Here is a 13300-nt window from a genome sequence, read left to right as displayed (position 1 = left end):
CGGCGAGATGCGGCGAGTCCGTTTCGTCTCGGGAGACCGTCTGCGGCTCCGCGAGACCAGATGGTCACTCGCGGGGCGCCGGCCGGGCTAACGCTCGGAAGGAGACGCGGAACGCGCCAGAGCATTACGGCTCGGCGATCGCCAACATTTATGAGCCAGACGACCGCAGTCCTGTTTTTACGCAGATGACTGTTTGATAGGTAGCACGACTTAAAGGCATAAGATCGTTCATTTCTGGGCCAGGAGACGGTCGGCTCGCTTCTTTCTCTCTCACTTGACCTCAGGCGTGACGGCATGAAGAGGTGTAGGTGATGGTATAACCAAAGACCAGTGGGGACCGCCCGGGGTGCTGGAATTTGCACGGCGGTAGCTGGGTCTATCCGTTGTTCTACAGTACCTTGGGAGCGGACAGGACACAGCCTTTTCTCTTCCGACGTAGTGTGCTCCAGGCCTTTTAAGCTCTTGATGGCGGGATGTTCGTGACGGATAGAGATCCCGCCAGCGATGCTTTTAGGGAGGGCGATAAGAAACCAGGTCGCCGGACAGGCCGGTCAGGCCGATCCTCCAAAGCGCGCCGGCCGAGGAGATCGCAAGGCGTGAACATAGGTCACGCCGGGCGCTCGCTGTCTGCGGAGGGGCTCCACCGTCTCATGGGGCGAGTTGTCATCTTCACCCCAGGCCTCTGAGAAACGCGCCGTGGGGCGGTACCTTGCAAAGCTCACTCCGGCAAGCGGGGGCGGTGCTGCGAGCGATGGGCGCGGGCGTCGCTGCTGCGAGTGGCTACTTCCAGCTGCGAGCGGTGAGCTGGCCGACGGAATGGCGAGCCGCCCCACCGTGGTCGAGACGCGGGGAGTATCGTCCGAATAGAGAGCCGTCACCACGGAGGTCAGGCGAGGGAACCAGTCGTCCTCCAGCCTCGGACACCTGATGCCGGCCCAGTAGCCGCGTTCGTGCCAAACCGATGAAGTTAATCTGATATGTCTTAAATGGGGCTTAAACGTGGCTTTACTGGATGTAGGGAATGGGCTCAATAAGTTCAATTTAGCTTAACGGAGACTCGCAGACGTAGCAATTGTAACATCAATGCGCTGGATAAAACAGGGGGGGGGGGGGGATCACACCAGTATACGAGCCAATAATGACTGTGTTAACGTGGGTACCAGCGGATATTCCGTGCCTGGAGTGAACGTGATGGGGCGCCAAATGTATGACGTCTGTGTGGATTAGTTAAGGCCGGGGCTCCTTGGGCTGTTTTCCAGCGGATCTCTGCTTATGTAATTCGCCGGTGGCGGGGGACCCCTGCCAATCTGGGTGTATTATCAATGCATTTGGCTCCGTTTTTGCCCCGTTTCAATATCATCATCAGCTAAAGGGTGGAGGTGGGCTACCGTGGTTAAGGGTGTACAGCGATGCGTGGGGAGACAGGCGTTCACGGTACCTGACCAGACCTACCATCCCGCCAATGCCTCGGTAACCCGCTTCATCCTAGCCCTATGGCTCCCATGAGCGTGTGTAGATGTCGGGTGACCGGAGTCCCAACCTTCCGAGTCGTGCGCTAAGATCACCTGGTTCGTATGCTGACCAACGGGCTCCTCATTACGACTTCTCCCTCTTGGGGAGGCGTAACAGCGGCAGCCGGCGACACGCAAACATCCAGCGGCGGCCCGGCAGCAGCGCAGCACATGAACCCCGCCCCAGTACCCCCCCTCCCCCACACGCACACGCATCAGTCATGAGCGAAAGTGGGGTCTCAGTGAAACGCAGTTCTTGGCGCTGATACCGGCCACCCGGCTTGAATCATAAGCGTATCGTTCGGCAGTTTCAGCTCCTGTAAATTGACCTGAGGTTCATAAATGCTCGTTGGCAGAAACATCCGTACTACCGACAGAGTCAAAAGTTTTCTGACGTTCTTCGGCTGTCCCGGTAGCGTTCCTCAGCCGTCCCTGGTGACGTTCCTCAGCCGTCCCTGGCGATGTTCCTCAGCCGTCTCTGGCGACGTTCCTCAGCCGTCCTCGGTGACGTTCCTCAGCCGTCCCCGGTGACGTTCCTCAGCCGTCCCCGGTGGCGTTCCTCAGCCGTCCCTGGCGACGTTCCTCAGCCGTCCCCGGTGACGCTCCTCAGCCGTCCCTGGTGACGTTCCTCAGCCGTCCCCGGTGACGTTCCTCAGCCGTCCCTGGTGACGTTCCTCAGCCGTCCTCGGTGACGTTCCTCAGCCGTCCTCGGTGGCGTTCCTCAGCCGTCCCTGGTGACGTTCATCAGCCGTCCTCGGTGACGTTCCTCAGCCGTCCCCGGTGACGTTCCTCAGCCGTCCCCGGTGACGTTCCCCAGCCGTCCCCGGTGACGTTCCTCAGCCGTCCCTGGCGACGTTCCTCAGCCGTCCCCGGTGACGCTCCTCAGCCGTCCCTGGTGACGTTCCTCGGCCGTCCCGGTGACGTTCCTCAGCCGTCCCCGGTGACGTTCCTCAGCCGTCCCCGGTGACGTTCCTCAGCCGTCCCTGGCGACGTTCCCCAGCCGTCCCCGGTGACGTTCCCCAGCCGTCCCCGGTGACGTTCCTCAGCCGTCCCCGGTGACGTTCCTCAGCCGTCCCCGGTGACGTTCCTTAGCCGTCCTCGGTGACGTTCCTCAGCCGTCCCCGGTGACGTTCCTCAGCCGTCCCCGGTGACGTTCCCCAGCCGTCCCCGGTGACGTTCCTCAGCCGTCCCCAGTGACGTCCCTCAGCCGTCCCCGGTGACGTTCCTCCGTCGGCGACGTTCCTCGGACCCCTAGCTCCGAATTACCAGTTGGCAAAAGGAGCAACGAGCTTAGAGCCTGGGCGAACGCGAGGTAAATTCACGTTAGGCAAAATGCGAACCTTACTAGTCTGTAACGCACTCTGAGTCAGACTCAGCCTGTTAAGATTAAGTCCTGACTCGGGCGGAAACCATATCGTATTTACCTTAGCTCAGTCCTAAGTTCTTCAAGAAGACATGATGCTTGGCATCATATCTTCAGAATATTGACTTTACATTACTTATTGTCAAATCAACCTTCGCACGTAAGTCGGATTTCGACAGCGCTATCGCAAGACATGAGCTATATTATAAATACTGACCACATGTATCAGTCTATGTTGATATATTTCCTGGAGTTCAAGTCCCATGAGCATTTTGTATAGTAGTTTTAAGTAGTTTTTAGCTAAAGTAGTTTTTTAAATTTACCTATGAGCAAAGACAATGCGCTTGAAGTGCAAAGTACCAAATCATGTAATTTCCTTGCGCTGGCAATCTACTTTGAATGAAATTAGTGCTATAGTCAAGGATGATAAAATTTACCTAAATTGCCAGCATTGGTTTTTAAGCTCAATTGTAACCCTATCCTTAGTAAGTAGGTAAATAAACCTCCCTTTGCCAAAGCAGAACGCGAGTCGGCCCAGACATATGTGTGGGGCCGCGGGGACAATAATGGATCGTCCAGTCGTCCAGCACGCCTTGCTGCGTGTGACGTCATAGTGCATGCAACGTACGTATTGGACGATTTTCAGGAGCATTGACCTCAGCTATGATTTATGCGGCTGATCGGAGTAATTACTAATAATCCGTATAACTTTATGTTGCAAGAGTTGTGGTCTTGCCCGAATGTGACCTCATTGGCTCTGTCAGAGACCGTTGCAGTTGTACCCGAGAGGCTGCTTCTTATGTGCGCATATATCTGTGGCGCACGATACTGGAGTAATTACACTGGAGTAATTACTAATAATCCGTATGACTTTATGTTGCAAGAGTTGTGGTCTTGCCCGAATGTGACCTCATTGGCTCTGTCAGAGACCGTTGCAGTTGTACCCGAGAGGCTGCTTCTTATGTGCGCATATATCTGTGGCGCACGATACAAACCGAGAGAGACATCAACCGGTGCTTAAGCTATCGATATCTACCAAAAACTCTTGAGATGACACAATCATTACGTACCTTATAAATATATCAACCACCGATGGAAGCCATGCGTGACTGAATTGTTAGGAAAAATCATGGAAAAGTTAAACGAGCAGAATATTTTGTTGCCAAATGATTGACAGCTCCATTTTAAGACTGCATAAAGTTACATGACGCAGCCTAGTAAGACAATGTGATAAAGTTACGTAAATCATGCCAATACAAGCCACGCTTTAATTTCCGGCTGCTGCTGGCTGTTTATTGTATTAGCACGATTGTCGGCCAAACAGGAACTTATTAATTATCTCACAGTATCCACTGTCAGGGCTCCCTGCACTGATTGGAATATGCCGCAACTGGGAGTTAAACTCAGGTTTTTTGAGTTAAGACACCGTGCCTGGCACCTAACGTTGAATAGCAAAGCATGCAGAAACGGTGGGCCCCCACCCATAAGGCTCGTGAAGTCTTGTTGTTCCATTATAACGCACGCTACACATACAAGGATGCTTTGGTAGGGCTGCAGGCCGGGCAGTGATTATAAATCTTCTCACAAAAATCGGCACATACTTAGCAGGCGATCAAACGCAGCCTTCTGGCCATTTAAACGTGGCTGTGCTGTGATTTTCATTGGTTTGTTGTGTGCGATATGCTCAGGTTCGGTTGGGGTCATCGACACGAGGCACCAGTTGCCTGGGATGTTCACGAGTAGGTGCTGAAAACATGAATGACAGGGTAGTGGAAAAGACGGATTGAGACGGAATTCTCCAAGAGTAGCTACTTAGCGGGTACAACCCATGCCGCGAGAGTGTGAATCATGCTCATTGATAAACTTTGAATAAATGCCCACAGCATGCTGCACATATCGGACCGTATTTGTATCCTTACAGCACCGTACAGTGCTTGGATCCTCGGAGATGTTAACGATAGGCGGGATTTCGCCTTATCTGGGTCCGCATCACAGCGCGCTGGAATGAGCACTCTCAGCCCGCCTGTGCACTCTCAGCCCGCCTCACATCCAGGCGGGGCAGCGGGCAGCGCATCTCAGCCCGCCTGTGCACTCGTCTGTGGCGGGCAGCGAGTCTCGGACCCCAGCCTTCGGACGGCAGCCTGTCCCGTCGGCTTCAGGAGTTGCCCGCCACGCCCCGCAGTCACCGTGAACAAAATCAGTCGCCTGCCACTGCGCCGTTTTATCTCGCCGGCGCTCTGAGAGCGCGCGGCGTCGCCTGTCTGGCGGCGTCCCGGCTGCTGTCCGGGACGTGATGGATTGCCGCCTGCTCCACGTCAACCTGTCCCGTGTCGCTGTCCCGGACAGGCTCGGCTCGCGCGCCGGTGCTTGCCGGTGATTACGGAGTGATGAAGCGGGCCTGTGTCGGGGGCCGGGGCCTAATCGGAGACGGTTAGTCATTCGTAGGGCGGTCCCCCGGGCTCATGGAGGCCCAAGGCTCCTCACGAAGGCACGAGGGCTTTCACCTCGCGGGCTCAGAGGATGCCCAGCAAAGATGTCGCTTCTGTTGAGCGTAAATCAGTCTCATGTGCTCCTGTGTTGTTGGTTATAGGGCTCACTGCAAGTTGAGATATTGTTGAGTTCCCTTTCGTCGTCATCGAAACAGTAACGTTTTTATCTGGTGCTCGTATCCATGTAAACCCATACCCAAGCACACAGGTTGGAAGTCAATTGTTGACTTGTGGTTGAAATTAACGGCCTAGGAGCACGGTGACGTAAATTTAGATAGTCATTCGGCGACGACGGCATATAGATACAGGATCAACTGATTACCGAGGGTTAAGTACTTATTCATATCATTGAAGATAAAGGTGTGCTTTAATCCCGTTCATATAGATTTAAACTGCATCGAACAATCATTGGATATAAATTATTTGATCATGCATTTGCCATTAGCGATCAGCTGGCTATGAAATTAGCCAGCCACCGTTGGTAGCCACTGGCAACTGGCGAACAGGAAGCAGCCGCGGCCAGATTCTGATCGATTGGGGTTATCATGCCAGCTTGATTAATCTTACAAATTATGCTATTCATACCATGATCATAATAAGTAATCATATCCTATTAATCGCCACCTAAGGTGACGGCAGATTATGCTTTCCAGGTTTTTAGGACTCTGCTCAGCTCTGCTGCCATAACTGTCCACTATTTGGTGCAATCATACTCTCCTGTAGCGATTCCACCGTCCTGTCACTGTGTGGTGCTACCATACCACTCCCCGCCATTCCATACCACTGCCCAGTGGTATGGTATGGTATGGTGTTATCATACCATACCACTCCCCGCCATTCCGTCCGTATAATGGTGCTTTGCTGTATCAGTTCCATCGGGCTGTTCTGACAACAGGAATATATTTTAAAGAGCATGTGTTTTAATTCATGCAGTGTATGAACTCCCCGTGTAGGCAGCTTCATGCTACCCAGTGCTATCGCGAGCGGCGTTATCACGCCGGTCGCCCCCCCCCCCCCCCCCCCCAACTCCTCCTTCAAACGCCAGCAGCGTTTTGCGGAAAATGAGCAGGACAGTCAGGGGCGCATGGAGCTGCGAATCTGGGAAGGAGCCAAGCTCAGATAATAACGTCTGTTTCACAAAACGAAACTGAAGCACCAAAATGTCCCTTCTGTACTATGCTGACTTGCCCTTGGACATCCAGCTGGTGTGCCTCGGCCCTCTTCTGCGACGGGCCCTGTTCTCCCCGCAGTGTGCGTGGTGGGATGGTTTACCGGGGGCCGGCTAACGGGCTCTCATAACCGTTGACCAAAGAGGAACAAATACAGCAGTTAACGTCGCTAGTATTCACAAGGCAGTCCAACACCCAGGCTTTGGTCAATCTCATTCCTTCTATCCAACTATAGACAATTTGCAGCACCGTAGGAATTCGAAATATTGATAAAAGTGTCCAAAAGATATCATGCGCCCGTTAGACCGGTTGGATGCGATTCGTTCAGAGGGTCGTCAATTTGACTTCCTGAGATCCCCAAAAGTAAGAGAGATAGTGACACCAAATGCGCCGGGTAAGTTGGCCTGTATGCGATCTCTCGTGTGTCAAATTTTGAAGTCTTATGTCGTCGTCTTCAGGGCAAACAAGGTCAACTCTAGATTGATGTTCAAAGTGCCTTCAGACGTCCTCGTGCAACCACCTTTAACCTGGATGCCCTTCTAAGCAAAATGTCATTGGTGTTCATTCAGGTTGGCAACGTTATTTTGCCTTCAGAATGTGAACGTGACCAAAACTGTTCGACATTGTCGTGATGTCGAAATTTGAAATCAGCGTGCGTGGCTACGCTAGGCAGTATATTCTCACCAAACATTGATCGAGGTTCGTTGAAGGTCAGTAACCTCTGACCTTCATTAGCCCACATCAGGTGTCTGTTGACGCTCCTGTGATCAAGGAATGTTAAGTGAGCGTAACAGTTACAGCTCAAAGCAAGCTCTCTAGAAAGGAGCAATCTGGTTTGACCTTGGTCTGATGTTTACACCTGATCCAAGATGACTGGAATTAGTCGTGATCTTAAATTTAGCTGTCCAATTGTCAAGAAAACACCACAAAGATGAATGGCTTCTTCTAACACCTGGTAGTCGTACGATATTGAGTGACCCTTTAAGAATTGCCTTCGCTGATAGCCGTGTGCCGAATTTGGCCCGCCATAGGTCAGCGAACTTACAAGGTAAACGTTATTTTTTACCCGAGAATTGCAGTCATGGCATGATACCCTACAGCACGCACGAAGTAAAATTAATGCGTGTAATGAACGTACTAATTGAAAACAAGACAGACATGCATCAAAGAGTATGGTGACGACGGGAGTATACAGAATTGCATGCATGACAAGGGCTTACTGTCATAAATGCTACATAAATGCATAAATGCACGAGCCCTCACTTGCCTTTTGAAGTGAGAGATTTGGACGTTCTAAATATGACGTCATAGCGGTAGCAAGAAGCTCTGAGCTGTCGCGACGGAATAATGAAATGCCCGCTTGGTGTCCTCCAGCCGGCACCTGAGCGGGCGGATATGTCGACAACAGGGTTAGGAAATCGGTCTGCGTCGAAACGGTCATCCTTCCGGGGCCAGTCCAGAGACTCTAAAGTCGGTGTTGAAGCTGGCCGCGGCGTATGTCAGAGAAAAGTCTGCTGGCAAGCTTTGTAACTTCTTGAGCTTTTGAGTCCTCTGCGCATCGCATTACATCGCGCCACTCCGCGTGCAGAGGTTTCATGGCCGGTATGTGGGAAGCCGTAGGCCTGATTAGTAATACCGACGGGTTCAGGCGTGCAATAACGTCGGAGGTCGTGCAGCGGCACAACACTCCCATTGCATTTTGCACGACTCTGGCGACTTACATCCCACACGAAAACGCCGAACCTATGATCACACCGAGAAACCTGATGTGCTGTGAATGTGTCACAGTCTCTCCATCTATGTCGAAGTGAAAGTAAGAAGTACGACTTAATTCGTGTGTAGATATGTAGGTATAGTGTATACGAAATAAGGAGCGCAGCTTGGCCTGCCAGTGGCTGGTGCATATTTTTGAAACATTTCTGAACTCCGTGGATGTATGTGGATCTGCAGGGCCACGTGTTTAGGTTTAAGCCTTTACGAATATTACCGCTAGGTCGCAGGTCTCGAATGCGCTCAAGGCCCGGCTGGAGAGGAGGTTTTCTCTGACCGGAGCCGTTATATCGTGTCGTTCCGCTGCGGGGATGTGTTGGTGTTACACAACATTGTGTTGCACCCTTCCGTGTGTGCAGAAGCGTTCGGCTACGTCGTTGCGGCTGTGTATTTCACGTTATGATTGATCGCTTTACTACGCCCCTCGTTCAGTCCTTGTTATGATGTGTCGTGTCAGTCCCCCGTTTTACCCGGGCAATTACGTAACGTCCTCCAGCGCTCCGTCTTGTTACGTGTTGCTCCACGGCACACTGCAGCGACATTTGGCGCGCTGTTGCTAGATTCGCCCTCTCGATGCTCTTGCCCTTGCCGTGGGCGGATCTGGCGGCGAGCTGCGTCTGACCCGGCCATCTGCCCTCAGGCAAGGGTGACGAGGTCACCGGGCCGGGCCTTCGCGCCAACCAGAGAGCGCTGCAGTCGCTGAGGATGGCCGACGGGCTGTGGTACCACCTGGTCAGGTCAGGTGGGTCCGCACTCTGCCAGCCAGACGCTGCCATCATCGTCGCCATTGGGGCTTTATGACGCACTCAGCTGCTGAGGCTATATGGCGTCGCCCGCCTCTCGCCCTGGCAGGAGGGGCGGGCACCGCGGGAGTCGAGCACTGTTCCTTTGGGTTCCCAGACGTGCAGTGGTTAACACAGACGCGTTAACCACTGCACTATCGTCACCCCTGGCGCGGCGCCAAAACACGACACACACACACACACACACACACACACCACACACACACACACACACACACACACACACACACACACACACACACACGCACGCACGCACGCACGCACGCACGTATATATATATATATATATATATATATATATATATATATATATATATATATATATAATTCATTTATGTATTTATTTAAAGCAGAGAGAGAGAGAGATAGAGGGGAGAGAGAGAGAGAGAGGGGGGAGAGAGAGAGAGAGAGAGATTCTACTTGCCATAGTACGGATATGATATAAGATATGGACACACTTAATGGCGTGTCAAACTTTGTAAGTTGCATTTATAAGTTGTTGCAACAACGCTACACAGCAAACGTTTCTACGATACGGTAAGAAGCATGCGAAATCAGACGAGGAGCGAGTAAGGTGTTCCTTCTTTTCTGGTGGTTGATCAGCTGAGCGCTAGTAAATGTATCAACCCGTGCGAGTATACCTACACTACTCCGTAATGGTGGCCAAGTGACAACAGAAGCGCCTCTCAGCAAGGTTTTCACCGTCAAACCTCGCCTTTTTGCCACCTAGTGGCCACTGGAGACAACTGTTGTGACTTCCCTCTCAGTGAGGTCTCGGCGACCCCTTTGCCTGTGATGGCAGGTGACGTGGAGCGTCTGAAGCTGACGGTGCTCTGCAACTTCCGTCACCTGTGGCAGTCGGCGCGCATGCGCGGTCCGGCCCACCTCTACAAGATGGCGGCCGCCACGCGCCAATGGTTCCTCGACTGGGAGGCCGAACTGGTACATCACGCATTGCGCAAGACTGAGGGTGAGTTCAAGAGTTCCGCGGGGTGGTATGTAATTTGTTTGCTATTCATTTATTTTATTTTAGAAAACTGAGTTGAATGCTCAGTGAGTGTTTGTCCTGGATGATTCAAAAATATGAAAAGTGTACTGTACTAGTGGCGTGGGGATATTCCGTAATGGAAGGCATATCATCCCTTCGAGCTCATTCTTTCCATGTACCGCAATGTGGCGTTTAAGTTAAAGAGAGTTGTATGTTGAAGGCAGTTGTAAGTGTTAGTTGTAAGTTAAAGGGTACTCCACATTTGTACGGGGTTTTGCACTGAAATGGTCATTTTGAAGATCATTTGGTACATTTCACAGCTCTGCCCTTTTTAAGATCTAAAACGTTCTAGTTTCTGGGCTATACGCCGCGAAGATGGGCAGACTATTTCGTGCAGTCTGTTTCAAGGTCATTGAGGCAGACATGACAACATAGAAACGCCACTCCAATTATATCTCTCCCTCCCCCCACTGGCAATACGGCTCTCAAAGCCAATGCAATCGTCTGGTTGCTCATACGTGGTGTTCGTGAGCACGATGCTCAGATATGATAGACGATAACTGGCTCTCAAACAATGTTGAGCAGACTGTGCGAGTTTGAACCACTAAATATGTTTGTGCTATGTGATATAAGAAGTAGGACATGGTTTCTAGTTGTTACGCAAATAAGACTTGTAATCGGGTAATTGAAAAACGGCGCAATAACTGAACACGTGAATACAAGTAAACACCATAAACTAACTGCCAAATATGCAAGAAGGAGAAAGAGAAAGGACGAAAACCCGTGGAACCCGAAAACCCGAACACATGACAATGTTTGGTTCAACAAACACTTCCCGCACCGCCACAGCCGCCTCTTAAGAATGAAGTACTACAAGTGAGTGCTAGGTTGGCAATTTCGCACAGTTAGTTTGGCAGCACATCAACATCATGCAAGCTTTCCATTACGCGATCAAACTATGACGTATTGAGCAGCGTATTTACTAACCAGGGAAATTTCGCTTTCTAAATAATTTTTCCACTTGAAGCTATGCCAGCAATCATGCAAGTGAGTTTATTCTAACATATCTGATGCATGTCTAAATACATTGTAAGATGGAGTCTTCCTTTTAAGCTTCCACGCAAATACAGGGCTGTGGCCTTCACCGCCGTACGTACTGCGGCTGTACACGGGTCTCTGGAAAATTGCTACAGACTTGTCAGACCACGTGACCCCTTAGCTTCCAGTCAGCGCAGATCACGTGCCCTTCTCACTCCCGCTCTAACGACACAGCTGGAGGGTGACTGGTCGGATCAGCTGGTGCCGCAGCCACTTGTCAGTGTATCGCGATACATCCTCACTCCTCCTCCTCCTACCCCGGCAGAGCTGGAGGGCGACTGGTCGGACCAGCTGGCGCCGCAGCTGCTCATCTGGCTACACCACGCGGCCGGGCAGGCGCACTCGCCGCTCAGCCACCTGCTGGCAGCCGCCGTGGACTGGTGCGCTCGGCAGCGCCGGCCGCTCCTCGTCCCCGCCACGGTCTGGGTCCGCCAGAGCCTGCCCGACGTGGTCTGGGGTAGGTGAACCCGGTGGGGAGTGGGACGCCCGCCAGCGCCGGCCGCTCCTCGTCCCCGCCACCATCTGGATCCGCCAGAGCCTGCCCGACGTGGTCTGGGTTAGGTGGACCCGGAGGGGAGTGGGGCGGGGCGCCAGCGCCGGCCGCTCCTCGTCCCCGCCACTGTCTGGGTCCGCCAGAGCCTGCCCGACGTGGTCTGGGGTAGGTCGACCCGGAGGGGAGTGGGGCGGGACGCCAGCGCCGGCCGCTCCTCGTCCCCGCCACTGTCTGGGTCCGCCAGAGCCTGCCCGACGTGGTCTGGGGTAGGTCGACCCCGAGGGGAGTGGGACGTCCGCCAGCGCCGGCCGCTCCTCGTCCCCGCCACCGTCTGGGTTCGCCAGAGCCTGCCCGACGTGGTTTGGGGTAGGTCGACCCGGGGGGGAGTGGGGCGGGACGCCAGCGCCGGCCGCTCCTCGTCCCCGCCACGGTCTAGGTCCGCCAGAGCCTGCCCGACGTGGTCTGGGGTAGGTGGACCCCGAGGGGAGTGGGGCGCGGCGAGATGTGGCGACACGACGGCGGGCGGTTGTCGTGTTTTGTGAACGGGCATGTCTTTTGTGGTTGACGACAGCGTGAACAGTGTATGTGGCACGGACGTAGTTTGGCGCCATAATTTCGGCGCGGACTCTGCCGCAGTGCGCGAACCTGGGCTGCCCAAAAATGCTGTCATCTGAGTATGCGTCATTTTATCGTCTGCTTGGAGGAAGTGCTATTGTATTAGATGTCTTGCCTTGAGTACTGCAAAAGTCTTCATTAGCATTGTCTAATGAATGTTCGTAGGATTTCTCTCTTAAGTTGCGGGAAGACGAAGCTGCCAAAGGGCTGCAAAAGCTGCATAATCCTTGTTACACTGGGATTAGGTATGTTTTCCGCTTAAACGAATGCGATGGTACATCCTTCACATATAAGAGTATGTCAACCACGTGTGTTTCGCATCAGGCGTTTTTTATGATGAACAAAAGTTTAGCCATTCACAATAGTCGCTGGGAGATTCATACCTGATAATAAAACGCCATCAATCGCTTCTTTAAAACTAGCGTTTTATACATTCCTAGGACGCGCCTGCGATTGCCCCTGCGGGATGTTCTCGCCGCCGTCGTCGACAACCCTCATGGCTGCTTAGAATCGCTGTGAAACTTTCGCAGTTTTCTTAAAGCTTGTGCTTCTCTTAGCATGTGCCGGGACATGCGCACTGGCCCCAGCGATATTGGCTCCCTGCCCTCTTTGGACTCGGCGCTACCCGAAGACCAGCCGTCTCTGTTGAAGCTCTAACGTGGCGCTGCGCAGTCTGACGTAAACTGAAGCCGTAGTGCTCAACCCGCCGTGATTTGGCGCTGGACGTGCTAAACTTGCCTGAGGGCATGAGAAGCTACAGGGTGACGCCCACAGTGGCGTGGTAAAAGTTTGGAACTCGTTCACATTCGCACCGCAGGACTCCGAAGCCATCTATATCATAGCTCGCTGTTTTCTGTTATCCGACTTCCTGACGTCTGCCGAGCTTGAAATAAAGGCATGTCCAACATTGGGCGTGCGTCAGTGCGAGGTCCCTCCATTCAGCTATGAGCGCTGGTGGCTCAGGCAGTCATCGCATGTTCATCGCTTCGTGGAGTGATCCAG

General features: G+C 52.9%; 1 protein-coding gene across 1 annotated transcript in view; it reads left to right on the top strand.

Moving 5' to 3' along the window:
* LOC119104396 (NACHT domain- and WD repeat-containing protein 1) overlaps nt 1-13300 on the top strand; it is a gene marked incomplete in the record, with an annotated part of 152207 nt that overhangs the window by 122459 nt on the left and 16448 nt on the right. Inside the window, 4 exon segments of the mRNA XM_037228092.1 lie at nt 8943-9044; nt 9907-10074; nt 11456-11517; nt 11928-11949. Coding sequence (XP_037083987.1) covers nt 8943-9044; nt 9907-10074; nt 11456-11517; nt 11928-11949 — 354 coding nt within the window.

Source organism: Pollicipes pollicipes, unplaced genomic scaffold (assembly GCF_011947565.3).
Source record: "Pollicipes pollicipes isolate AB1234 unplaced genomic scaffold, Ppol_2.1 Scaffold_6052;HRSCAF=7182_pilon_pilon_pilon, whole genome shotgun sequence".
NCBI lineage: Eukaryota > Metazoa > Arthropoda > Thecostraca > Pollicipedomorpha > Pollicipedidae > Pollicipes > Pollicipes pollicipes.
Note: the sequence above shows the minus strand (reverse complement) of the source record. Positions and strands in the feature narration are given on the sequence as shown.